The sequence below is a fragment of the Dermacentor albipictus genome, chromosome 10 (genome assembly GCF_038994185.2).
Source record: "Dermacentor albipictus isolate Rhodes 1998 colony chromosome 10, USDA_Dalb.pri_finalv2, whole genome shotgun sequence".
Classification (NCBI taxonomy): Eukaryota; Metazoa; Arthropoda; class Arachnida; order Ixodida; family Ixodidae; genus Dermacentor; species Dermacentor albipictus.
Window position 1 is genome coordinate 46567729 of NC_091830.1, and position 24603 is coordinate 46592331.

At 43.7% G+C, this 24603-nt stretch overlaps 2 protein-coding genes across 6 annotated transcripts in view; one reads left to right on the top strand and one right to left on the bottom strand.

The window, feature by feature from the left end:
- The window catches only part of Pus10 (Pseudouridine synthase 10), a 192568-nt gene that overhangs the window by 153746 nt on the left and 14219 nt on the right, over positions 1–24603 (top strand). Inside the window, exon 16 of one of the 2 annotated variants that reach the window (XM_070526862.1) lies at positions 5972–6015. The exons of the other annotated variant lie outside the window; for it this stretch is intronic. Coding sequence (XP_070382963.1) covers positions 5972–5998 — 27 coding nt within the window. The 3' untranslated portion in view covers positions 5999–6015. Of the gene's footprint in view, positions 1–5971; positions 6016–24603 lie in introns of those variants that run through there. 2 annotated transcript variants of the gene reach the window in all.
- Positions 1–24603, bottom strand: part of LOC139050457 (uncharacterized) — a 48929-nt gene that overhangs the window by 17386 nt on the left and 6940 nt on the right. For 2 of the 4 annotated variants that reach the window (XM_070526864.1, XM_070526863.1), the window contains exons 2-4: positions 3674–3836; positions 2743–3123; positions 107–190 (exon numbers count right to left, since the gene is read on the bottom strand). In XM_070526864.1, the coding sequence (XP_070382965.1) occupies positions 107–190; positions 2743–3123; positions 3674–3836 (628 nt within the window). The remainder of the gene's footprint in view (positions 1–106; positions 191–2742; positions 3124–3673; positions 3837–24603) is intronic. The other 2 variants (XM_070526866.1, XM_070526865.1) reach the window with 1 other exon arrangement.

The following is a 24603-nucleotide window of genomic DNA, read 5'->3' on the forward strand; positions in this document are numbered from 1 at the left end:
TACCAAGCGAGAATACAGCTCCCAGCCAATGAGGTCAAATCACTGACTTCACAGTTTTGAGGGCTTGGTGCCTGCTGTTCTATCTACAATGTGAAGCCAGACCAACCTTGTAGCCGTACGGTGGGATTCTGAAACAGACACTGATTTCACCAGACTTCTCTTGCACATGAAAGCTCTCCTTGAGTGTCCCCTGTGTGTACAGAGATTTGCAGAGCTGGTGTTAAGAAGGTTATATTCAGGAAGTGAAAAATTTTTTAGATAACATTAGTCACATTATAGAAGACATTTTTTTATATGTAATCGTAAGAATGAAGATGCGAAGAAATCAGTGAAGGTCATGCGATGGCCTTGAAAACTGAAGGTGTGGAAGAAAGATGGGTGTCCCCGAATGTTGTTGCATTCACAATCTTGTTAAAGGAGCCCTGCAAATTAACATTTTTAGGATGAAAAAAAAAAAGAAAGCCTGCTTAGCGACTAGCTGACACTCCCATGAATGCCCAAGCCAAATATTACGCCTGTGTGCGCAGCAGAGAGGCTGCAATTTTGCCCCCGGAAAGTCACTTGCCCTTTCCTTTAAATTCTGGAAAATACAAGCCACTTTTCACGGTAGTTTATCGTGAACGGATAAAACATTGTGCCCATTTGCCAAATTTCTTTAAGCATCACTGCTTCGTGGTGCCTCCAGCAGGTCTAAAATCAGAGAAATTTCCAGAGTGATAGGGTGGTGGCGCTACCTGTTGGAGGACAAATATGTCGGATAACACGGCTTCCGAGACTGTGTGGCACCACGGACCAATTTTGGAAGCTGTAGGGTTTCGCGCTTGTGGGGACGGGACTCCTTGGACCCACCCATCCTCTGCTCACGTGCGCCTCGGGCCTTTGGCCCCGAGCGATCGCTGGGGATGTGTGATTCCAGCCTTGTTTTGGATAGAGTACATTCCCTGTAGCCGCTGGCACAATGCGGAGCCTAATGCCTGCACGTGCGACCCATGCTGTGCTGGGCACCATGTAAACTAACGGTGCCCAAGGACCCAGTCCCCCTCTCGTGCTCTCCTCGATATCTCTCCTGTAGCATTTGAGGTGCGTAGGCACCTCCACCCAGCAGGTCCACCTTCGGCACCCTTGGCTGTCGGACGTTCAGACCCACCTGCTGATTCCACGCTTCTCTTATCACAGTGGCCCGACCCCCCATTGTGTGGCCAACACACTTCAGAAGGCTTCCTAGGAGCTTTCACCCAGTCTGACAGTCACCCTATTGGCATAATCCCTAGGTGGTACGCGCCTTTTTCACATATGGGGAAAATAACCCCCTTTGTTGATGCTACAGCTGGAGTCGTCCCTACACCTTGCCGGTGAGTCAGCGAACCTACCGCGGCAACTCTTTGCGTGCATCACGAAGTGGGGACGAGCCAGGTGTCTCCTTAGACCTAAGCTAGCCAGTACTGTGCATGTTAGCCCACAGCAAACACATTTCTTATCTTTTTTTTTTTTAAGTTACAGGGCCCCTTTAGACACTGAAGTGCAAAGGCAGAAAAGGGAGGACACAAGGATCAGTGATCAAATTTGTTCTTTCCAAAAAATGGTACACACAGAGGCAGCCACTCACATGGCAAGTAGCATGTTCCCACAAATTAACACTGCAGTGATAATTATCTCTGGTTGGAAGTTCCATAACGAAACTCCATGGTGATGATGAAACAGGCCACATCCGCATCCTTTTTATGTATATTATAGATTGTAATATAATTATGTAATATATATATTTATATATATTATATATGATTTCATCTTGACCAATTAATTCGTCTTGACCTAGCTAAGAATGCATATAAAATAAGATGAGATAGACAGGTTTACTCTAGTTCAGGGGCTCACAAAGTAAAGACAACCCGAGAACAGTGCACCCTTTAACCAGCCTGTCCTTCTAGAAAAATAAAAAAACTCATGGCAAATGGCCATGATGCAGTGAGATCACTTGCTGCGAAAGCAAATGATCACTATCGATACTGCAAGTTATGACATGGATACAAAAAGAAACGGTAAACCATACCAAAATTGTTATCTAAATAATGATGACCACAGCGTGAGGATGATGAGGCAACAAATCATTCTTGAAATTTACAATTCTGAGAACAACGTCACGAACAAGTTTTTTTTAATTGATGCAGCGTAAAGCTCTCTTTTTTCTGTTAAATCGAAAATACCTTTTTGTGCCGTTAAAGGAATGCATAGTATAAACTTCACCAACTTTTTCTGCAACAAGCCCTTTTGTGCCCCTAAATTGCTACTCATTAGTTAACGACAGAGGGTCACCACCTTGTCTTCACAGTTCATCTGGTTGTGTTCTGGTTAGGTCAGCGTAAAATTACTCCACTCTGTTTTTGTTCCAAATCCACCATGATCCTTGTGTGACTGGTCAAAATTTTTCTTGCCGTGCCGATGTGCGCATGGCCTGAAAAACTATAACTGATCATGGGGGGGGGGGAGGCTAATGACGGATGTGGAATAAAAACAGAGTGGAATAGTTTCACCCTACTGCTCGAGCAAATGTGTGCCCTTCCATCCTCTTTTCTTTCCGAAATTAATCAAGTTGCAAGGCAGTGGCAATGTCACTTCGCCTTTATCTATCAGCTTTGATCCACACTGCAGTAAAACCATGAGTCGGCACAAGCCTGCCCAGCTTTTCTGGTCTGTACAGGTTTACTTTTCCTGAGAAAGCTCTGCAACTCAGGGGAAGCTTACCATGCCAGCACCGTCTTCGCGGAGGCGCTTGACGTCGCGGCAGAAGCCATCCATGACCGGCACGTCCATCTTCATCGGTCCCCGTGGAAACAGCATGAGGTTGTTGTCCGGGGAGCGCAGCGCCGGCGGAAGCAACAGCTGCGCGGGCGACATCAGTGCGGGGTGGGCCTGGGGGCACATGGCATGGTCCTCCGCGTGGTGATTGTGCATCATGAGGGGGGGCGGCAGGTCGGGGTGGCCCAGACCGCCGGCGCCGAGCGGAATGATGGTGAGTTCGTTGGAGCCCTTGACCAGGTGCTCGAAGGGCAGGGCGGGGAGGATGGGGCGCGTGAGCTTTCCCATGCGGTCGCCGGCACGGACGAACTTGCGGCGGCCGTCCCTCTGCAAAGATTGCGAGCCATCGGCTATCACCATCAACAGCAGCAGCCTATTTCACTTATATCCCACACAACGTAGCGCAAACGGGTCGTATGAGCTGACAGGGAAAAATGCATGAATGGCGCTACCATACGTCGGTACGCTTACTCACAAGCACACTAACTCCTACTTGGTGCACACTCATTTGACAGGCATGAGCGTGTGACGAAGGGAAGGGTTTGAGCGGACATGATTATGAACCTGAGTGAGTGCCGGTGTGTTTGAGTGGACACGAGTATGAGCGTGAGTAGGTGCCAGTAAGAGCGAATGGAAGCAACTATGAATGCAACTCGGTAGGCGAGCATGAATGAAAATGTGCGCGAGTGGCAACGATTGTGAGTACATATGAGTGTGTACTCATTCCTGACAACCTATGGGTGCTACTGACAAGCTGTGGCTTGAGAGATCTTTGTGATAATCTTAAAGCAAGCTTTACTGCAAGGCAGCATCGCTATTTCAGACACAGCCACCAAAATGTGCAAGCGACCAGATAAATAAAATAAAGAAGACTCACGGGCTTGCCAATGCGCTCTGTGACAGACTGCTTCCGGTGAAAGCAGCCATTGCCGGCCTGGCTTTGATGATTGTGCACAAATGATGAGGAGATGATGGCGAGTTTGCGCGACGATGACCGGTACCGCAGGTAGATGTGCGCATCACACAGCTGCCTTGTGTCCCTGTAAGCAAACACCAAAGAAACAATCTATAAGCTTTAAATCAACTCATCACCAGCTTCAGAAAAAAAAATCAGCTTCAAAAATACCAACACAATTTTGTACTGCAAGTTCAGCAGCAAAACCGAAGCGCCGAAGAGCACAACTGTCACACCCCTTGGAGATGCCCGGAACGACGGCATTGTTACCCTCGCATTGCCGCGTGGGGATGAGTCGACGCCATTATCAACCATCCATCTACTTCGCTTTTCGGCTGTGCGGGCTGCGCTTGCCATTATAACATGCTTGGCGCACATAGGTTAACGAATGCAGGAGAATAACACCATTGCAATCGTTATGGGTACATTTATGCCCGATTTCGAGGATGGCAGCAGCAATGCATGGCAAGTATTCCACAGCTGAATAGATCGACATGATCATCGCTCATGTGCAAGTTCGTGGTGAGAGGCATTTAGCCGCAAGCTTCTACTCTGCTCGACGTCCAGATAGTCCCATTACATTGCACAAAACATTCATCAGAACACTTGAGCATTTCCATTCAACTGGATCTGTCAACGTGCATCGAGGTAGAGAGGGAGACGACAGTACAGTTAACGAAGAATTTGATGTTGATCTCCTCACTAAAGCCTGGAGCCAGCATCCGGCATGGCACAAGCAACTGGGGGTGACCTCGTCGAAAGTTTGGAGGACACGTTCAAGCTACAGCTATCACCCGTACCATATTTTGTTACACCGAGAACTATCCAAAAACAATCACCGGTGCCGTCTGCACTTTACCAACTGGTGCCTCATCCAGGGCGACGGAAAACCCCAAATTCCTGAGCAATGTGCTCTGGACAGATGGAGCGGAGTGCTGCCAAAATAGGCACATTAACTTGCATAATGCCCATTATTGTTATGACAGCAATCCCCACTGACTACGAAAGCACAAACACCAAGTACAGTGGTCAGCAAAGGTTTGATGCAAAATTTTTCATGGCCATATAAACTGGCCCTTACTTTACTGAGGGGACACTTACAGGTGAAAATTGTAACGAGCACATACTAAACGGTGTCGTGTCCGAGTCTGTGAAGGAACTGTCTCTGAGCATGCTCGCGAACATCTGGTTTCAAAAAGATGGAGCCCCACTGCATGCATCTTCAAGTGCCATGGAATTTCTTCGCAAGATCTTTCCTAACCAGCAGTAAGGGCACGGCGCCCATCAACTGCCCACCAGCAAGGTCGCCACACTTGTCCCCATTGGATTTCCTCTGGTGGGGGGTGCGTGAAGGATAAGATGTACTGGTAGTATTCCACTAGGCCTGGTTAACTTGCACACAGGATAAGAGCTCCAATTACAAATGTACCGGAAATAATGGTCTTAAGGTCTGTGCAAGAAGCGGAGCGTCGTGCACACAAATGTGCATTTGTGCGGGGGCAAAACATTTTCGGCACTTACTGTGAGCATTCTTGTCTCCAGTGCAACATGGTTGCTGAACCATATTTGTGAACCCTTAAGTTATGTTCACGTACCAATAAGCATTGATACTGAAGTAAATAAGAAACAGACTGATCTGTTGACTTGCTCAATACGCAAGTGCTAAGCATCCACGACAGAATATCACAAAGCACCAAGAGTACCGCTGTTCGGTAAAGGATGAAGGACATTTCCACAAAGCTCACTCCATTTCATTCAAATTTCTTTTCTTGTTTAATCTAACCTACTGGCAAAAAGACCAGCATTGGCAACAGCAGATCATAAATCAGCCAAAACAGAGAGCGTTTCGTTGGTTTTATACATTTTGCCCCACTTAGTACAATGTAACTGTACTTCTCCAACGGAAACGGGTGTTACAGAAATCAAAATTGCAGTTACACGCAAAAGAAATGGGCTGAGGAATGGTTTTCCCAACCTAAATTACGCTTTGCACCTACTGTAATTAACTGCCTTCCACAGTATTCGTACCAATACCAGTATCTCGTTTCATATTTTTTTTTTTTATCTCTAAAAGGGCCCCTCACCAGGTCTGGCCATTTCGAGCTGACAAGTGGCATGTATACAATGCATGCAAACGATTATGTCTGCCAAGTATTACATCGCTATGCACCGCGGAAAGAGATGAAATTTCAAACCAAATGCCATTCACCCTTTTCGCAGGCACTCCACTCCCAGCTGGAGAGTTGACATATATTGCACAAGTGTGCCTACGTACACTGCACTGCTGTGACATCACTCGCAGTGACATGTGACTTCTACAATTATTCAAGGCAACATCTGTTATTTGTGCAATCTGTTGCTTCAATAAACATATTAAAATTTAGAGTAATAATAAAACACACAAACCGAATGTCTGTGCGTTCTTGTTCTACTTCGTACCGCAGCAAGAGAGATGTACTTCCATTTTGTCTGCTTGTTCCCATGTGGTGCAGTCCCGCATGCAGACAACGAAAGTGTGTCATTTTCTACCGTGTTCCAGCGCGCGATCATGCTCTACAAACTGCTTGTGTCTGCCTCAGTATTTGCATAGCACTGCCTTAAACCACTAATTAGGTGTTCATTTGCACAGCGCAAAAAATCGTGTGTTGCCGAAAACAAGACAATCATGACAGCTCGCGCGCAATGCCATCAGCAGAAGTGCGCGACGCAGCAAAAAAATGGCGCCGGGGCCCGAGATGTATGCATCACACGATCCTCGAGGTCCGGTATGGGGGAACGCAGGGAAGGAATTTCGCTTGCAGAGGCTGGACGGGGCGAGTGGAGAGAGTGTCTCGCTATTTTAAGCTACAATGGAAAATGTCATCGTACAACTGCAACGTCAAATTTTTCAACGCTAAATACAAAATGCATGACTGACAAAGTGAAAGGCAGCCAAAGAAACAAAAGAAAAAAATCGGTGGATTCCGAGACAAGCTGCACTTAATAACTATGCAGCTGAAAAAAGAGATGCGTGCTGAATTTAAACTTAATATTCTATGTGAACATAATGGCTATCCTACGGAAAGGCTGAACAACCTTGCTCCCTAACCTTTGAATAACGCAGAGTTCCGTAAACATTACTGAGCAAATGGGCTGCCGTGCCCCAGGCTGCGTTCTCCTAACGTTCGACATCGCGACACCGCGAAAGAGCCCACGCTTCGTAGATTCGTAGAAATGTCAAATGTTTCAGTGTGCGACGTTTAATGTGCCACATATGTAACACCGCCAAGCAAGCCAAAAACAAAAACTGCAATGGTAGGTTCAGCAATGTGCTACACTTGTCACAGCACAGATCAAAACAAGAAAAAAAAATGCCCCCCACTGAGTACTTTTGCATCTACAACCGCCTCACGACTACTGTTGCAAGAAACCAAAAGAGCAACCTTTGTTCAAGCCCTGATCCTGGAAAACAGTGTTTTATAAACAGCCCTCGGCAACTGCAATACAGTGCACCAGACATGTCGCAGTCTCGGAAGGTTTTGGTGTCACAGTAAGAAAAAAAAGAAAGCCTGGTCTGCTAATGAGACACAGATTTTTTCAGTGCTGTAAAAATAGCACAGGAAAAGAAAGACAGACACTGTGATTCATAGATGCTTTGTGATGTACGAGTCACAGTGCAGCTTAAAAAAAGGAGGCGTAAAGTGCACGTTGAATGTTAATGCATTCGCAATAGCACAACCACCCTGTGGCTAAGCGATCGCCGGAAGCCTGCGAACAATAACGATTTGACAGATCACTGAGCTACCGAGCTGCAGTGCGTCCCAAAGTCGTAGTGCAACAGCAAGCTACCTCATCAAAGAACATGTTTAGGTCCAACGTAACATGTCTCTTTACAAAGGAAATGACGTGGTCAAAAGAAAATAAATGCTATGGTAGCTTAAGGGTCACACCACAACATTTGCATAACAGCAACAGTCAAGACAACATTTTTAAGAAAGCACACAGTGAATTTCCGTGTCGGCAGGGTCGCAAGCATCCTCCAGCAGAACAGGAACGCTTTGCAAGTATTTAAAAAAAAAAGCAGTGATTTCTATATTTCAATGAGTGACTAGAATCAGACCATGTTGCGGATCTCTGGATCCTGGATGTCTCACAACTGCTGCGCAGGCATAGAACTTGGTGAGTTTCTATCGCTACGTCAAAATGCCTCAGCGTTAACCACTAAAATGAAATGAGACACAGACAGACGCAAAAGAAACACAGCAAAAAATTAAGAAAGCCACAACGGCCTTGCATGCACACTGCAACACTTGTGACAAGAGCGCATTTCAACACACGTGCACACAAAAATGCGGAGCCCGAGTTCATGCCAGCAGGGACAACTGCTCAGTGTGTCAGCTTTATGCCGGAAGGGCCGACAAAAGAAATGTGTCAAGATTAAACGAGCAACATGGCCCAATTCTTCCTCATACCAGAATGTGATACCTGTGGGTACTCATGCTACGAGCAATTCAGATAAAGAGAAGAATGCCTGGATATGCGTAATGTGCTAATGCATGGAGAGCCACACGGTACAAATAGCTGCGAGTAGCCATTACAGCTGTGCAAATGGCCGTCAAAGTAAACTAGCTTAGAGTTGCTGCTTTTGCCACATGTGTTCTAGAACCTTTTCCCTCAACCATTACATCCCTTCCAGGCTGCACTACAATACACAGAGCAGTGTTAAACCAGCAATGTGGTGAAATGAGATAGGCAATACAGGCAGACGCTCATTGTTGGTGATGTAAAGTTGCTGCAAAGTGCAGAGATCTTCCATTTTGTTTCCTTCTTTTCTTCCATTCTTCCCAAACTTTTATGGTTTCCTTCAAAAACTGGTTTGCTACATAAAGTTTTAACGTTAAAGAGCTGGCGTCACCACTGCTATTGTAATTTCCAAAACAATAATGGCCATTACATGGACTCCCAAGTGGGGGATGCGGGGCTAAAATCGAGATTTCCGCAAGCACAATTCATTTTCCAATTTTATTTATTTTGGATTCGTAGACATATAAAGAAGCTCATTATGAAGTTTTGTTACACTCTGCGCCATAGAAAAGAAGAAAATTAACTCTCTTCTTGTAATGGTGGTAAGCACTCGCTGTCGAGAATGGCCATTCAAGACGCAACCACAGAGTGCACAAGAAACCAAACGTGGAGTGAATGCCCGCATTAGAAAGTTTCATTTTTGCGCTTTTTAAATCACTGCAGACCTTCCATCCAGAGTACAGCAGACCGCAAAGTAAAAACTAAAAAAGAAAGAAATAATTCAGGTGGCAGCATGCTTGTCTATGAGCGCAGACAAGGGTACTGCACTGTTATAAAAATTTAAAAAAAAGCAAAGACGACTTTAAGCAATTGCTACAGAGCAGGTTCAAATTGAAGAGGACGGTCAAAACTATGAAGCAGGACGCTTTTGTAAATACTTTATGATAATTTTTGGTCTTAAGATAAGACAGCACGTTTTAAAATCTTGAAGCTCATTTTTCCCAACTTGCACTTTTTGGCCGAACAAAACATTTAGGAAAACTGCCACTTCCAAACTGCTTTGCCGAAAGCTGATTACAAGGTGGTTTCTAGACTGAAATTTTATCAGGAACAAGGTGAGAAACTTTTTAGATCCATAAATATTTTCCAACAAAATAAATTATCAGATGTCTGACATATAATGACAACAAATGAAATGAACTTCCGTTTTTAGAGTGATGACATTTTTATAGAAATGACATCAAAAATATACAACTTCCCTTATCCTGCACTATAAACCATCTAGGAGGTATCCAATCACAAACAATTAGTATACGTTTATTATTTTTGAAATGATACTTTCCCTAATTTGACACACTTGATTGCTCAACATGACACCTATAAGCTCTTCTCTCTTTGTGCTAGGGTGCTGAAATTTAGAACATATTCTACTGACAAGAAGATAAACCATCTCTAAAATTTTTATCAAAATTGGTGCAGCAGTTCAAAAGTTGACTTTTCAGCCCCGCATGCTCCCTTAAAAGAATCTGCTCGAACGCAGGATTCACCATCAGCCACCCCCGGCTTAGGGATCGTCAACAGACTGGGCAGATGCCGCTTCACCACACACGATCACCAACCACACAACTAAATAAAGTAAGAGAACGCAAAAGAAAAACACCTTTCCAAGAAAGTATTCTCAAGTCATCGGCGATCTATAAATGGAAACGTGCACAGATGCACGTCATCCAACGGCAGAAAGGTTGAAAAAAATATGGCGTGACATGCCGACGGTGAATGCATTCATTAAACCCTGCCATCCTAGCCCCTCATGCTGACACCAAAACAGCTCCGAATGATATATGGCATCAAGGCTTCCTCCTTTCATTTCTTCTTTTTCATTGTATGTAACCACAGTTGAACTCTCCTCAATCACACACACACTTCTCCAGCAACTTGGCATTACACATTGTTTTCATGACATTTATCCCACAGAAGCAGGTGATGTGCTTGCACATGTGACAGCCGCCGAGTACATGTAAACAGAGGCCCTGGGATATGTCAGCGGCCTCTATATCGCGCCAACATTGCCGTGTATGTGTGCGCTATGCATGTAACAAACAAAATAAATAAATTCGGCAACGCCAGCAATGGCAAAACAGCAGCACAGTGCCGCATTTCAATGTTTGTCAAATATGTTTCTTTGCTGTTTTTTTTTTTGTACAGCTTAAGATTGGCTTCCAGGTAGCAGCTGGCCTCGACGCTTCGCAACGCCCACAACTAATTTTTTTTTTCACTTTCTCTTCTATCTTCTTGCTGCGAACACTTTGTATTTAGCCCACACAAAGGTCAGCTTGCATAGACTGAATTTGCAGCTTTCGCTGAAGGTTAGTTCTACTGCACGAGGCACTACCCGGAAAAACGCCGTTTCTTTCGCCACGTGCAAATGCCAAGAAACAGCGTCTTCACATCTCGGCCGTGCACCCGCTCTCCCATCGCAGTGGGGCAGTCTGACCAGGCACACACAAAATGTACCTCGCCGCATTGGTCACTCACTTCGCCCCTGCACCACTAGGTGGCAGCACAAACGCATTTTCACAAACACTGCTGTCTTGTGCAGCGTGAAAATAGAACATGACTTTCCTGCCTATTGCCACCATCACACGCCGGCATGCATTTCCACTGTGCAGGATTGGTCACCCCTCGCACTAACGCAAAAGCTAACTCAGTCTGCCCTTCGCTTGTCTTGATTCTGTTGTTTTCTCACCTTCTGCCCTGTTTATTAGCGTCGGCACAAACTCAGCCAATTCTTAGTTCTGTTGAGGTAAACTTCATGCTCAGTTTCTGCATTATTCCACCCTGTAACATCCAGTGGAGTACTATATAGGGAACGTTATGATTAAAGAAAGCAAAAATAATAAGAAAACAGAGAGAGCAAGAGAAAGAGAAAGTTGAAGCAGGACTGCAAGTGAACAATGTAACTATTAAATGCTCAACTCTGAAGTGAAAGTGCATAGCACAAGATATGTAACGGCTTTCCAAATGCCTCTTACTGGCACTTATTACTTTTGAACATCATTATAAAAGGCAACATTGTAAATGACTAAATGGAATTGTAAGCTGTAAAGGATTGAACTGAAGGACTGCAAAGCTGAAGAACTGCCTTTGGGCAGCGTGACTACAAAATGCTCAACTTCAGAGAGTAAACGCAGAGGATAAAATATATCCCAGCTTTCTTAACATTCCTTACTGGCACCTATTATGTTTGAACATTATAAAACACAACATTGCAAATGACTCAACAAGATGAAGTAAGCGTAAATAATAATTCACTCTGTGCTACTTCGAGATTGAGAATCTCATGCTAACCTTAGCACTATATCTAACATGGCAGTTATGAAAAAGCAATTTTCTTTTTTTGCAGGCTGCACTAAGTTGCAATGCCGATCATAAGTTAACTATCTTATGAAACGGCAGCAGCATGTGCCACCACCTTCTAACATATTATTCATGTTCATGCACAACCTTAATGTCATTTTATGAATCTTTACCTTCCCTTTCTTTTGCTGTAATAAGTGTGCTAACCATATTTTAGACCATGCTAGAGTGGTGACCATGTTATGCACAGGTAAATCTTGATAAGTAAACTACAGTTTATAACCTCACATTCTCAAACAGCCTGCCTTAGGCATCACTATGCTGCATACAACTACACATAATTTAGAACTGGAATACAATGATAGATTTTGTGGAACAAAGAAAAGGTGAGGGCATTTCCAATGAGATGAGAGGTATTAGCTATCAGTAGTATGAAGAACAACATGTAAAAAATATTGGAAATTTATTAAGGATTATCAGGAATTAAAGTTAGTTACATGTCAGATATGCCACCGCCATGAAGCATCAAAGCAATATGAACCTCTACTGCCAACTAGCCGTCCATGCCCCCTCCACAGGTCTCACCGCATGTCCATAACAGGACTGGCACCAGCGTTCCTTGATTGAACAATAGATGCACACAACATGGACCCTGAACTGTTAACAGAGAACAGGTAAGGCGAGCGTGGTATTCATGAATGAAAAACTGCCATGACAACAACAAATTGATAAAACAAAATGAACAGCATGATTCTGGATGTATTCAAGGGCAGCAGAAGATGTTACACAATTATGGCTAGTGTTCCGTAAACTTTTGTAGCTGACTGTACACAGTATTGTATTCTGACAGCAACACCTTATGCGCCTAAAACATGGTAGATAACAGAAAAACTTGAGAGGAGGTAAAGATTATGAAAATTATTAAATGAAAATGATTAAAACCATGTGAAAGAACATGCATACGTGCACACACGTGACATAAATGACAAAACAAAAGCAGCGCATCAAGCTAGGCACACACAAGGCGGCAAGCGGCTTGTGACTTCACTAATTGCTTCTCACTCAAGACACAAACAGTGCGTGAAAGCCCCTGTTTTTATCGGCTTGGCACGTCCCATGGGCTTTTCCACCTCCCTCAAAAAGTTGGCTCGAACCAGTTTCTGTACGTGCCTCAGTCATATCTCTGCTTTGTTGATAAGGGGTCACAAAGAGAAGTACAGTGATCAGAAAACTGCGCATCAGACTCATGCTATCTTTCCATGAAAGCAGGCCCACCACACGAAGGCACTAAGCAAGCCTGTCCCGCAATATCAATGTCGTAGAAGCCAAATAGAGAAAAGTGTCATGCGTATCATCCTTTTCATTGGTTTACGCTAGAGTACAGACTATAAAGCAAACAAAAAAGACCTGCAAGCCATTTTTTTTAATGAGCCGCAAGTAAAACAGGAAACGAGATGACAAAATTTCACAAATATGTCTTTATTAACATTTTAGCTGGTGGACAAGCCTTGTACACTAGCATGAAGATGCAGTTCCGATAAAGACTGCTCGGATTTTCCACATACTACAAGTGGTCTTCGAGAGTGAAATTGAAAAGTCCATTACATGTGTGTGTGTGTCTAAAGAAGAGTGATCATATCTTGACAGCTAGAAGACTACTCATAGTGCTAGCCCTCAGGATGTCAGCTGTGCACATACGATGCTCTCTAATCGACGCATACGATGCTTTCTCTTAACTGTGAATGTTGTTGAAGATCTCATTGTTGTTAAAATAAACTTCAGCTGGAAGTAGTGCCTGCATGTCACTTTTACTTGGTCCCCATCTTTTTCTTCTTTATTTATTTGCTATAGAGAACACCATGCTAGATTGATAAATTTGCCGGCGTACTGTGGAATCGGCTGAATCAGACGTGCATAAGGGGATATGACTGTCCTGCAGCTTTCAATGTGCAGAGGGCATAAGATATGATGACGATAATTATTTTTAGGCTAGCTAAACAACGGCAAAATGCCTCGGGACGGTGCTCCCTGTTCTAGTGGCCATACCAGGCCCCGTACACTCTCAAGTTCAACATATGGCCACAGAGGGCAAAAAATCAATCGAGGCGTGTTTCAGCGTAAGCGCGCAAGTGGAGCTACTGTAATTTGGTCGAATACTTTAATTTGTGCTTTCTCTGCTAGGGGCGCTGAACATGCTGAATTTTTTTACTTTACACAAACCATTGACATAAACAATCGAGGCGTCTAAGAATGTTTTGTTACCTCAGGCAAATAGGCAGTTGATTTTTTTTTTAATTTGATTGTTGAAGCTGCTTTTTAGTCATAGCGTCAAGGTTTTTGTACTTGATTAACCACCGACAGCCGACAGCCTATCGGTATCGATGTATTTCCTGGCCGTTGGCGTTCGAATACTGCGGCGGTAAAACCGGTAAAATATTTTCGAAAGCATGCTGGTTTCGTCTGCGAGTCATTACATTGACTTGCTGTAAAGAGGTCTACTCTTGGCAAAAAATAGTGCCTCATTTTGTGTAGACGTTGATTATCATAATGAATGCGGCGGAGGTTGAGGGAGTACGCTTGAAGGTACGTTTTTATGCAGTTGATCTCCATAACACCGTGAGTACGCAAACCGATGTCACAGAACACCCGATGCATCATTATTGTGTGTTCTCCGTCATCGCTTGTTTGCTGTACGCCTACTAATTCTTCATTTCTTCAAGTGTTGTACCCTCCTTTTGTTCTTGTTCTCTTGTGCTTCACTTACAGTATGTCGTTCTGTCAGCTGTAATGCGCATTTGCAAAACCAAAACGTTTGATAAGACGCAGTGGTTATCATAATTTCACTACACATGTATTAAGCTGGCACATATGGTTCAGATACAGATGCCTGTATACGGACTTGCACGACGTTGATGCGGAGATTAGGATAATTATGACACCCGTAAGGAAGAGGCAGCTGACGGCCGCAAGCTGTTGCGTTCTTTCGGCCAAACTACCCGGCCTGGTAGTGCTGTAAAGATGCTGTATAAAAGTGACACGCGGTGACAGGGAAATTATTATACTTAGCAGCCGACCGTACGTTTTGTAGCTTCGGTCTTCTTTCTTGTGCGTTTGTGCTACCCTTATTAATGAGCCATTTCTTGATTATGTTCTTGACTATGTAACCGCGTTTGTGTGGATGCGTAGACGTGTGCTTTCTGTTTGTACTTGTAAAATGCAAATAAAATATTTTCAGGCTTACTCAATCTTTGGTGTCATGTGCGTTTATTCCAGTCGAGGCCATCGTGCCACCTGGAAACCGCATTCTGTCAGTAGCCCTACACGAAATGCAACAGCTGGAGCGCGGCGGCACAACTCGGGGTAACGGCGGCGTAATAAACAAAAAACCGCTCGGGATGCCCTTAAAAGTCAGTTCAGAGTGTGCCTTAACTCGATATGACTCAGCGCTACATGTATTCTCTGCTGCGCCTCGATCGCGCTCCCGCCAGTTTGGTTGCTGTGTGGCAAACGTAGCGCCTACATATACACATAGGCGCTACGTTTGCCACACAGCAACCAAACTGGCGGGAGCACGATCGAGGCGCAGCAGCCAGAAACCCAGTAAAGCCACAGAACACCTGGTGAAGCGTGTGCAAAACCCCGTTTCCGTTTCCTGTTGTACAGCGCCACCGGTGGTCGCATACTTTAATTCACGACGCCACCGCTACGCTTATTTCCGTAGCACTGTGGAAGGTACAGTTTCCCTTCTCTAAGTTTGTATAGGTGTTCTGTGGCCATACCACTACAGCAGTTGAGCGAACATTTTATGTTGAAACTGACTCTGGGTGGCAATACTCAGGTTGCAATTACTTCTGTGCTGTGGCAGCAGAGAAATCTGAATTTCACATTTTTTTTTAGGGAAAGCCATACAAGACAGCTTGCTGATCTGAGGAGCGAAACAATCCACCTAATCTAGGCACGTCACTGGAAGCCCCACAGGGGTTGCCTTTTATTCACTTGTTCATTCATTCATTCTTTCTCTCGATAGACTGCAATGCCCAAGTTAAACGTAATGCTGCATACATTTCAGCAAATTATGAATGTTTTATTTTAACTATATGAACTCCATCCAGTGATCAAAACTGTAGGCAAAGTTTGCAAGGCAACCGGACACCACAGCAAAACCCAAAAAGTAGCAGTGAACATTACTACAGTAATGTCAGAATCATTTTTATTGACGACGCCTTGTGACAATTCAAATGTCCTTTGGTTTAGATGGTTGGACAGCCCCTTCCATTTCTTTCTTTGTTTGTTTGTTTGTTCGAGCCATCCATTATTGCCAGGTTGTTTTAAGGCAGGAAGGAATTCGCCCAAGCAGAGGTGCAAGAATATTCTACACAATGGAAGTAGCAGGAGACATCTAAAACTCCTGGCCATTGTGCCATTCTTGGGAAATCTCATTTTTCTTTTTTTTCACCTTCCGATTGTCCATAAGGACAAAGACAAGAAAAAAATGAACAGAGAAAGAAATGGAGTGAAATAGGTCAACCTCTGTTCGGTCATTCACACGTTTTATTGTCTGTTCCCATGCATTCCCCTCCTTGCCCGCCAATTTAACTCGCACCTGGTCAACATTCGGGAGAGGTGCCATTTGCAGACTGCACACAAAGGCTAGAAGAGCTGAGGTCATCCTCAACCCCCTGTGGAACTTCCTTGGCAAGTCAAAATGTAATTTGCGAGCAATCTCCAGAACTTCTCTACAATAGCCCACTGAACCACAAGCATTATTTCCCCATTGATAACTGCAAGTCAAAAGTTGCAGAATCACACAAATGAATCACCTTTTGTTTTTCTTTTGTTCTTTTGTTTTTAGACAACGTAAAATGAGGTTCCGATTGTTATTACCTGTCTGCTCGAAATACATGGCTCCAACAAACTGCTCATACATTCAGCATCACTACAAACCAAACAGCTGTGTAAGGAACTACAAAATATTTTTTTGACCAAGTTTCCGACTGCACTTGCAAATACTGACTCCAAAGCCAGAGCTTCGAAAGGTACCTCATGTATGTTAATAAAACAGAAAAATTAACATGTGCTGTATATGAAGAAGATAATCTCAAGGGTTTCCCTTACGTGATTACGATAAAATTGAAGAAATGGGACAAAACGCTGCTCGACTGCATATGACCCCTGCCAGCAATCGCCAAGACAACCCAGCACTTTCTTCTAAGACACTTGAAGCATTTTATCAAATTCTGCAGCATAGGTCTAGTCAGAGGTGCCTCAAGCCGCATGAAACATCTTTTATGCATCAGTGCTTTCATCACTGCTTGCGATTCCAACGCCTTATCATGGCGCATACAGCTGCAGAAGGAACAACTGATAAGGTTGATACTGCTCTCGCACTAAACGGATTCCTATTTTTCACTGACAGAGGGGTTGCAATGAACAATATTCGATGAGCACCTCTCAACCATAAGAGTCATAATTTTGTATGTTTATTTGTTCTCGAGCGTCCCTGCTAAGGATGATCCCATCCCTGAAGCGTTCTTACTCCCGGAGGGATGGTTGCTGATGCGTACCTTTGCAAATGTCGTCCATGCCTGTTGTGAAAAGAAGTTGCAGTTTTGCTTATGTGAAGTTAGGTGACACCTGGCACAATATTACAGTATTATTCATGCAGTGTTTACTTGGCGCAAACACTGTCAAGATACATGCATACCATTTCCTCTAGAGCAGAAGAGTACTTTATCTAGTGACGAATGCACTCGAAGTCCTATTAATTTATGGAAATAATTGCTTTCTGGTGTTGGTGAAGTGAAGAGACATGGCTTCTTCCTCCTCTAACTTATCCTGCCTTCTGCTTCTTACTGTTGCTTTCACTTAAATTCTTTCCCCTTGGTGCTGGTTTATGGATAAGCCACAGAGCGTGGCATCAGCAAATCATTATAGCGAGCATTCAACAGCCCAGGCCCAACTTTCTGCAAGCACAGTTTTCCTCTTCGCTATAGTGTCGCCAGAGTGGTAGAGATCCATAATTTTCTACTGCCAATCTGCAGGTCTGAAGTCAGAACACATTCTGGGCACTGCAACATTTTTTTTCTTTTTTTAAAAAAAAATTCTTGCAAAGTGCTTTGGTGTTCTTGTGACGGATACCAGCAGCAGTGGCAGACATCAAAATAACTAGGGCAGTGAGCCCACAACAGCTATTGCTTTGAATAGAATAAATAAAAAAACAACGTCTACGGGAGGATATCCTGTGCCAGGCCCATCCAATGCCTCTCTAGGCTCAAGGGGACTTGGACAAACTCCGAGTGACAATTGCGCAGCGCTTCCGGATGCCATGACGCAAGTGCAACGGCAGAGCGCTTCTTGGCACTCCACGACCCTTTCTTGGCCTTCCCTTCCTCTTTTGTTCATGCATGTTCAGTGTTGACCTCTCTAGAGTGCATCCGGGGGGGAGAAACGAGGGCAGGAGAGTAAACAGGTCGCACGTGATTACGGGCAACCCATCTGATCCTACCAAAGGTCAAGTGCAACAATACTACGCCACTACGCGCATGACCTCCTTCAGTCTGCGCAGGCTTTCTCCCGCGGCGAAACCGGCATGTTGTTGTCCTCAAAGATAAGAATAGATTGTGCACTCCGGTGTAACTGTTCCCCTGTCAGCCAAGCTCCAAATCCTCCTCTGTCAACTAAAGATAAGATTGGCCTGATGCAGCGGGCGCAGCAAAAGAAAGAGAAAAGCCAATGCCCACGCAGTTGGGACACTGGCAGCAAAGGAATGACGCAACTCACGAAGAGGTCTCGCAGAAAACAACGCAGGTAAAAAAAGGAAACGCATGTGTAAGACGTCCGCAACCTTTTTGAGTCAAAACATGAAGATGACAAGCCAACCATATATTTTTTTTTCAGCTTTTTACCATTCAGATATAACATTGCTGTGTTCTTTTCACACACAAAAGCTTGTTGTCCTTTTAACCATTTACTGACTTATTTTTTCTCCTAATTTATGGCTCTAAAGTCATGAAGTCATCTTTGCCTACTTATTTAACTGCATTCACTTGGTGTTGCAGTTCTTGTAGTTTCAAAGCCAAAGTACCGAATTCGTTGTCCCTGTCAACTATCTATGCATTTGCGGCCTTCACTACCGCAGGTGTATCTTTTCTGAGCTCTTTCTTCCTTATTCAAGCATAATGTTTGCCACACAAGAACTAAAAAGGAGGAGGGCGGGATCACATTAGGCACAAATTGGCATCAAACTTGCCCGAGAATTTTGGCTCGCTCACAAGAGCTCTCTTCATGACAACTCTGAATGGTGATAAATCAGCGATGAGTAGCAGCTGGAACATCTTGTTTACCATAGCCTCTTAGTGATAGATGCTTCGTAGCATGTTACTATGTGCCACGGGGATCCGACCAAAAAGGCAACGACGACACGCCCAGCAACGCTTGGTTCCACTCCCATATGATTGAGTGGGTCCTGTTAAAATGTAATTTGGGGACACCACGCAACAATGTCTGTCTGGTTTTTCCTTGCCCACACCTTTGTACAGATTCACCACGACCCAAAAGACCTCCACACAACTCTCAAGCTCTTCAATTACATTACAAGTGACAAGTAACGCGTGACGACTTTCCCAAAGCATGAAGCTCATTTGCCAAGATCCAGGTTTGTAGCAGAAATAGGCACTTAGGTTGAGTATTCAATGTTCAGTAACCAAAAGACATGTTGCATTCTTCTGGCCTCATTCATCCCCATCCTATTACTGCGTCTATTGGTGATTCTGTCGCAAAAACCTTGATTCTTGCAATAAATTCCCCATGGTTCGACAGACATCCACCCAGCTCTCTTCAAGTCCTTCGAGTGGCATACTACAACTTTCCCAAGCTTAGAACCCAAAGTTTGAAAGAAGCCCATCAAAAGAGATTCAGTTTTACAGCTGCAAGAGGCACTAAGGCTGCAAAACAAAATAAACAATGCCGCCTTCTTTCAACACCGGGTCTTTCATACCAGTTCCTGCAACAAGAGATGATAAGATTACAAGCCCAGCTCAAAGTCTCACTGTGCAACCAGGAAGGCCTCTTTTCATCAAGGGTACAAGCGCTGGTCTCTTGCCAAGGTGTCAAGTGCAATCGAAAGACAGACCATTTTGCTTACCAACTCTGTTACTGCCGAGCCGTTGACGAGGTCTATAGCGGTTGAGAGTGATTCGGGACTCCTGAGATAAGAAGTAGATAAAAACTGACACTCATTTGGCCTTTAACACTAAGCCAAAGCTTTCTCATGTGCTGCTGCGGTGCAGTGAAGACTGAAATCGTTCAAGCTTTCACTTTCATGCCTTTTACCACCTTCAATTTTTCAAGCTGCTGTTAATAATGGATCGATTCCTAGCTTTGCTAATCTATGACATAAGAAACCTAAGGAGGGATCGAAAGATGAAATACAAATGCGCATCAGCTCGGGAACTGCAACATGCAGTTAAATTTCAAGTTTATCAGAATCCTCTGGGGCCTACCACGACAACTTGAGGCCTACCGTGAGAACATGACAGGCATCCTTCATAAGAACTTTCTCAAGTTCCTTTACCGAAAGTTCGCTTACTGCAGCTCCAATACAGATCACGAGTGCACAAGACAAAAGGCAAGTCAACAATGCCTGTAGCATGTTGCCCCATTATAACTGAGCTCGGCAGCTGACAGCAGAACGAACGTAAATGCCGAGTAAGGAAGTGCAAAGCATATTTCGCACTCCAATCTTGCTGTTTTTCGTAGTGTGCCACCACAATGTAACACATGCGCAGGTTGTTCAGCAATTTGTCAACATTCCATCCTTATTTCTTCTCTTTTCATTCCTTTTTCCTCCTCGTTGCTCAATCTCTTTCGACTTCGCACCCTCTTTCCCTCTACAGCAGGCAGGCATTGCGCTCTTCATTATGGCAGTTGCTCATCAGCTCTTTTCCTTTCTTCTCTATGTGATAGTTTTGTGTTTTCAAGCCTAGAAGGAGAATATTCGCCCTCTGTAGACTGCCCGAAGTGGTTGGCGCGCCTGCGCGTTGGGAAGGATACATTATACTGGCATCCCACTGCCTTTTGAATTTGTTAGTAGTTGTTAGTAGTGCCTGCGACGTTTGTCTGTGTCTCTTCTTTGTAATTGTGCCTTTGCACTACGTTATATCATTAAGCAAACACCAACTAGCCCAACAAGTCCTGCTCTAGAAGCAGAAGTAGTGTGTAGCAGTAGTAGTCGTAATATATTATGGTGGAGAGATGCCACCTAGGGGCAGTTACAAGCATCGTCTCGCAGACGAGACAAACTAGTCTTTACTTTAGTAGTGCAGTCTTTTGTTTGCACCAGTAATCAAACCTCGCGTTTCGCTGACTCAACAAAGCAGTTTGTAGAAGTGCTCAATCATGCTGCACAGGCAACGGAGACCACTAGCACAGAGGTCCCTATACCCAAGATGTGTGTTTATAAACAGACATAAGTGCAAGCAAACAAAAGATTCGATGACACTTATGATTTTCACAGCTGCATGCCTCTCCGAACAACAATCTCTGCGCTCTGCAATGTAACTCTGGACCACGCCTTGCATGGTGAGAAAATGCAGCCCAATAAAGCTTGTCAAGCTTTTTTGTTGTTTTCTTTCTTGGCTGTATGCATGGATTGCAGCAGCAGTCCCATCGCCCTTGCACGGCACCACGCTCGGCAGCTTGTCTAGGTAATTCGCGACTCGTTTCCAATAATAAGAACTTGACAATATGCCCTGTTAATCACTGGCTTGAAACAGAGATTGTCAAAGTCTCAATTTCCTTTTGCCTCCATGTTGTGTAACCGAACGAAATTTTCATCCAGTTCTTTGGTTTCTTTACACAAGAACATTTGCCAAATTAAAAAAAATGTCAACTTAACAAATAACAAATTAAACCACAAAGTTCACAACTCTCTAACGGCACACCAAAAGCAAACATAAAAGAAAGAAGTTGAAATTTTATAAGCCATAAATATTTCATATACTAGTTTCCAATTTATGTGAAATTAATGACTCGGTTATGCGAGTTTTGCAAAAGTTCTATTCACAAATTACCAGTACATTTTAGAATGACGCATCCCATATGACTTTAATCTGCATTAGTAATCCTAGTTGATGCAGTGCATGTTTTCATTGCAGAGTTACAGAGCTGTCAACTTGATCTTTCGGTCTTTTACAGCGAAGCTGTAAGCCTTTAGTTGTTTGATACTTTTTGTCGGCTCGTGCTCAACCAAAAACAGTACCGCCACCTAGCGGCCGTAGCCACTCAGCCAGATCTCAAACGACAGCTCGAAAAGGGCTTTGCTTTTGAATTTCCGCATTACAGAATTATGTTTTCTCATGTATCCGAATTAAAATCCAAAGCTATGATGTCTGTAGCTTGTGCGCAAGTCGTGCTTTACGAATTTTCTGACGCAATTTACTTTGAAAAAGTTCAATTATTTCAACAAGGCGCTTGCACTTGGTGGAGAGCCTGGAAGAATGAGGATGTGTGCTGCACTTCCGCATACGCGCGTGCGTGACATACGTGTGCACACAATGTATCTGTCCTTGATTCGTGGGCGCTTGTGGTGCTGGTGCTCGTCTAAAGTCATCTAATGTCATTTCGGGTTACAGCACTGGTCTAACGTCGGCAACAGCTTAGCTGTACGGCAACCTTTACAGGGTGGAACTGAGGCGGATTTCCCCCCCCCCCCTTTGTTTATTATAATTTTCGGCAAATCTTTTAGGGATATCAAAGGCCTGAATAAAAGGTCTGCTCTGAACAGCTGGCAGATTTCACTTTTCTTCTTTAAATTGAAACTCATTGAAAACAGTTCAATGGACACCAAGCAGAACGATTTCTTCGCTCCCACATACATATAGCACTCTGGAAACATCGTAAGCGATCTTCAGATGGAACCTCAACAAACTGGGTCTCTGCATAAATTTGCTCCAGTTCTCTCACTGCCATAACAGTCGGAACAGTTCTGTGCTACAGCGCTCTCTCCAGCCGCAATTTTCTTCCCGCGTAGAGAAAAATATTTTTGAATGCGTACTCAGGTTCCTGTAAAGCTTCTCGAAACTGAGCTGTTTGCAAACAAGCTGCCTCAAATATTTGTGTGCTAGTCGCCATTTAGTGCTCCACCAACCACGCTCTCCATTCTTTCCAACACAGCTTCACCACAGGCTGGCAGAGCATTCACGAATAAATTGGAGCCAGTAAAACCGGAGCCACATCAGCAAACCATGTGTTTTAAAACCAAAGCCTTTTTGTGATGCATGTAGCCAGTTGACCGACGCTTCTGCGATGTACATGTCGTGCTAACAAAAAAAAAGCGTGCCGACTTGTTACAGAGCACACATTGATGAGCTATTCGAGTTCTCGACATGTTTACAGAACATAAAGTTATATGTCTGCATCACTTTGACTCTTTCTGCCTTCATACAGGTGGAATGCAGTGTCTCTGCAGTAACTTGTTACGCCTAATCAATCTTGCCTTAAACAGGACGCACACATGTACAAAATTAACAAGACGGCCACACAGTGACTCAGTGTATGCAGGTAGAATGTCTTTTTGTAAAGCATACGAACACTGTTCCTTCTTACTGGTTTAGTTTTACTAGTTTAGTTTAGTTGCTCGTTTTAGTATCGTTTAGTGCTTGCGTATAAAAATGAACAGAAAAAGAACATCAACTACATTACTTCTATGGCTAACTTAAAGCTACACGGAACTCCATACAGCACAAGAAAGCCAGAGTACTGGCACGTACCAAAATCGCGCACAAACTATGGATCACAAATACTGTGCTCCAGACTACCTCGGTTATTAAACGATCTTATTGTTAATAAAATTGATATTGCAACTTGTTCTCCTCCTGATATTCTTGATTTTTTCTCTCATATGTGAGTTGTACAATGCCTGTGTGCTTTTGAAGTGCAGTGAGATTTCGTGTTTTTGCTTGCTTGCTCACATCTTGCTTTTGTTGTATTCTTTTTTTTCTTTCCTCGCCTGATTTGCGATGCGTGTGCATGGTATGTTGTAATGCTTGAATATGTGTGTACTTGGGAAAACTGTATTTCCGCGCTGCTGCTCCCTTATTTTCTTTTTGTATTTTTAAGGGTATTTGGGGCTAGTCAAGCTGCTACGAGCAGCTTTTTTCCCCACTTTACCCCCGCAAAGCTGTATTTAGTTTTTGTGGAAATAAAGCATACATACATACATACAAACTAATTATCTTTTCAGACATGTGCCTCACGTCTCATTGAACATTCTAACCCTTAAGGATTTTCTGCATTTGGTTCAGACAGATCAGTGCTGAACAAACAAACATGTGGCCTGTGCAGGCTGACTATTAATGGGTGTGTTTTCTGACAATAAAAAGGAGGGGAAACTGTCATGTAACAAATTTTAATAACTGCAATACTAAGCAGTTAAACTTTTAGTTTTTGATTAATTGTTGTCATCACCGACTGCTACTTGGAAAAATGAAGGAAATACCACCTTTTTTTACACATTGAAGCACTCAGGCTCGCTTCTTTTTGAATGTTAGATGTTCAATTTTCTTAAAGCACTTAAAAAAATTCAATTCGTAAATATTGCTCGGTGCATGGCCAATACAGTTCTAGTGTATCTATTAAAATACCTTGAAATTGCCCTCATTATTTGCACAATGATGTTGCTCAACCCTTCAAAATCCTTTCAGTCAGACATAAAAGAATTTGTCACTACCTGCACAACCACACAGCGAAGACTCAGTGAGATGTGAGTTAAGCTTAAAAATTGCTCAGCACATAATACCAATTTCCCGTAGAAACTGCTTGTTGTGCTGGCACACGCCACGCCACACTAACAAACAACAACAACAACAAAAAAAGTGGATGGCGTACAGATAAGTGCATGCATAAACACCCAACCAATTCAGATGGTCACAATAATAACCGAGTCAACTCGAATCGCGTAGCGCAGTGTCGATCCTATAACTCGCCATTACCTG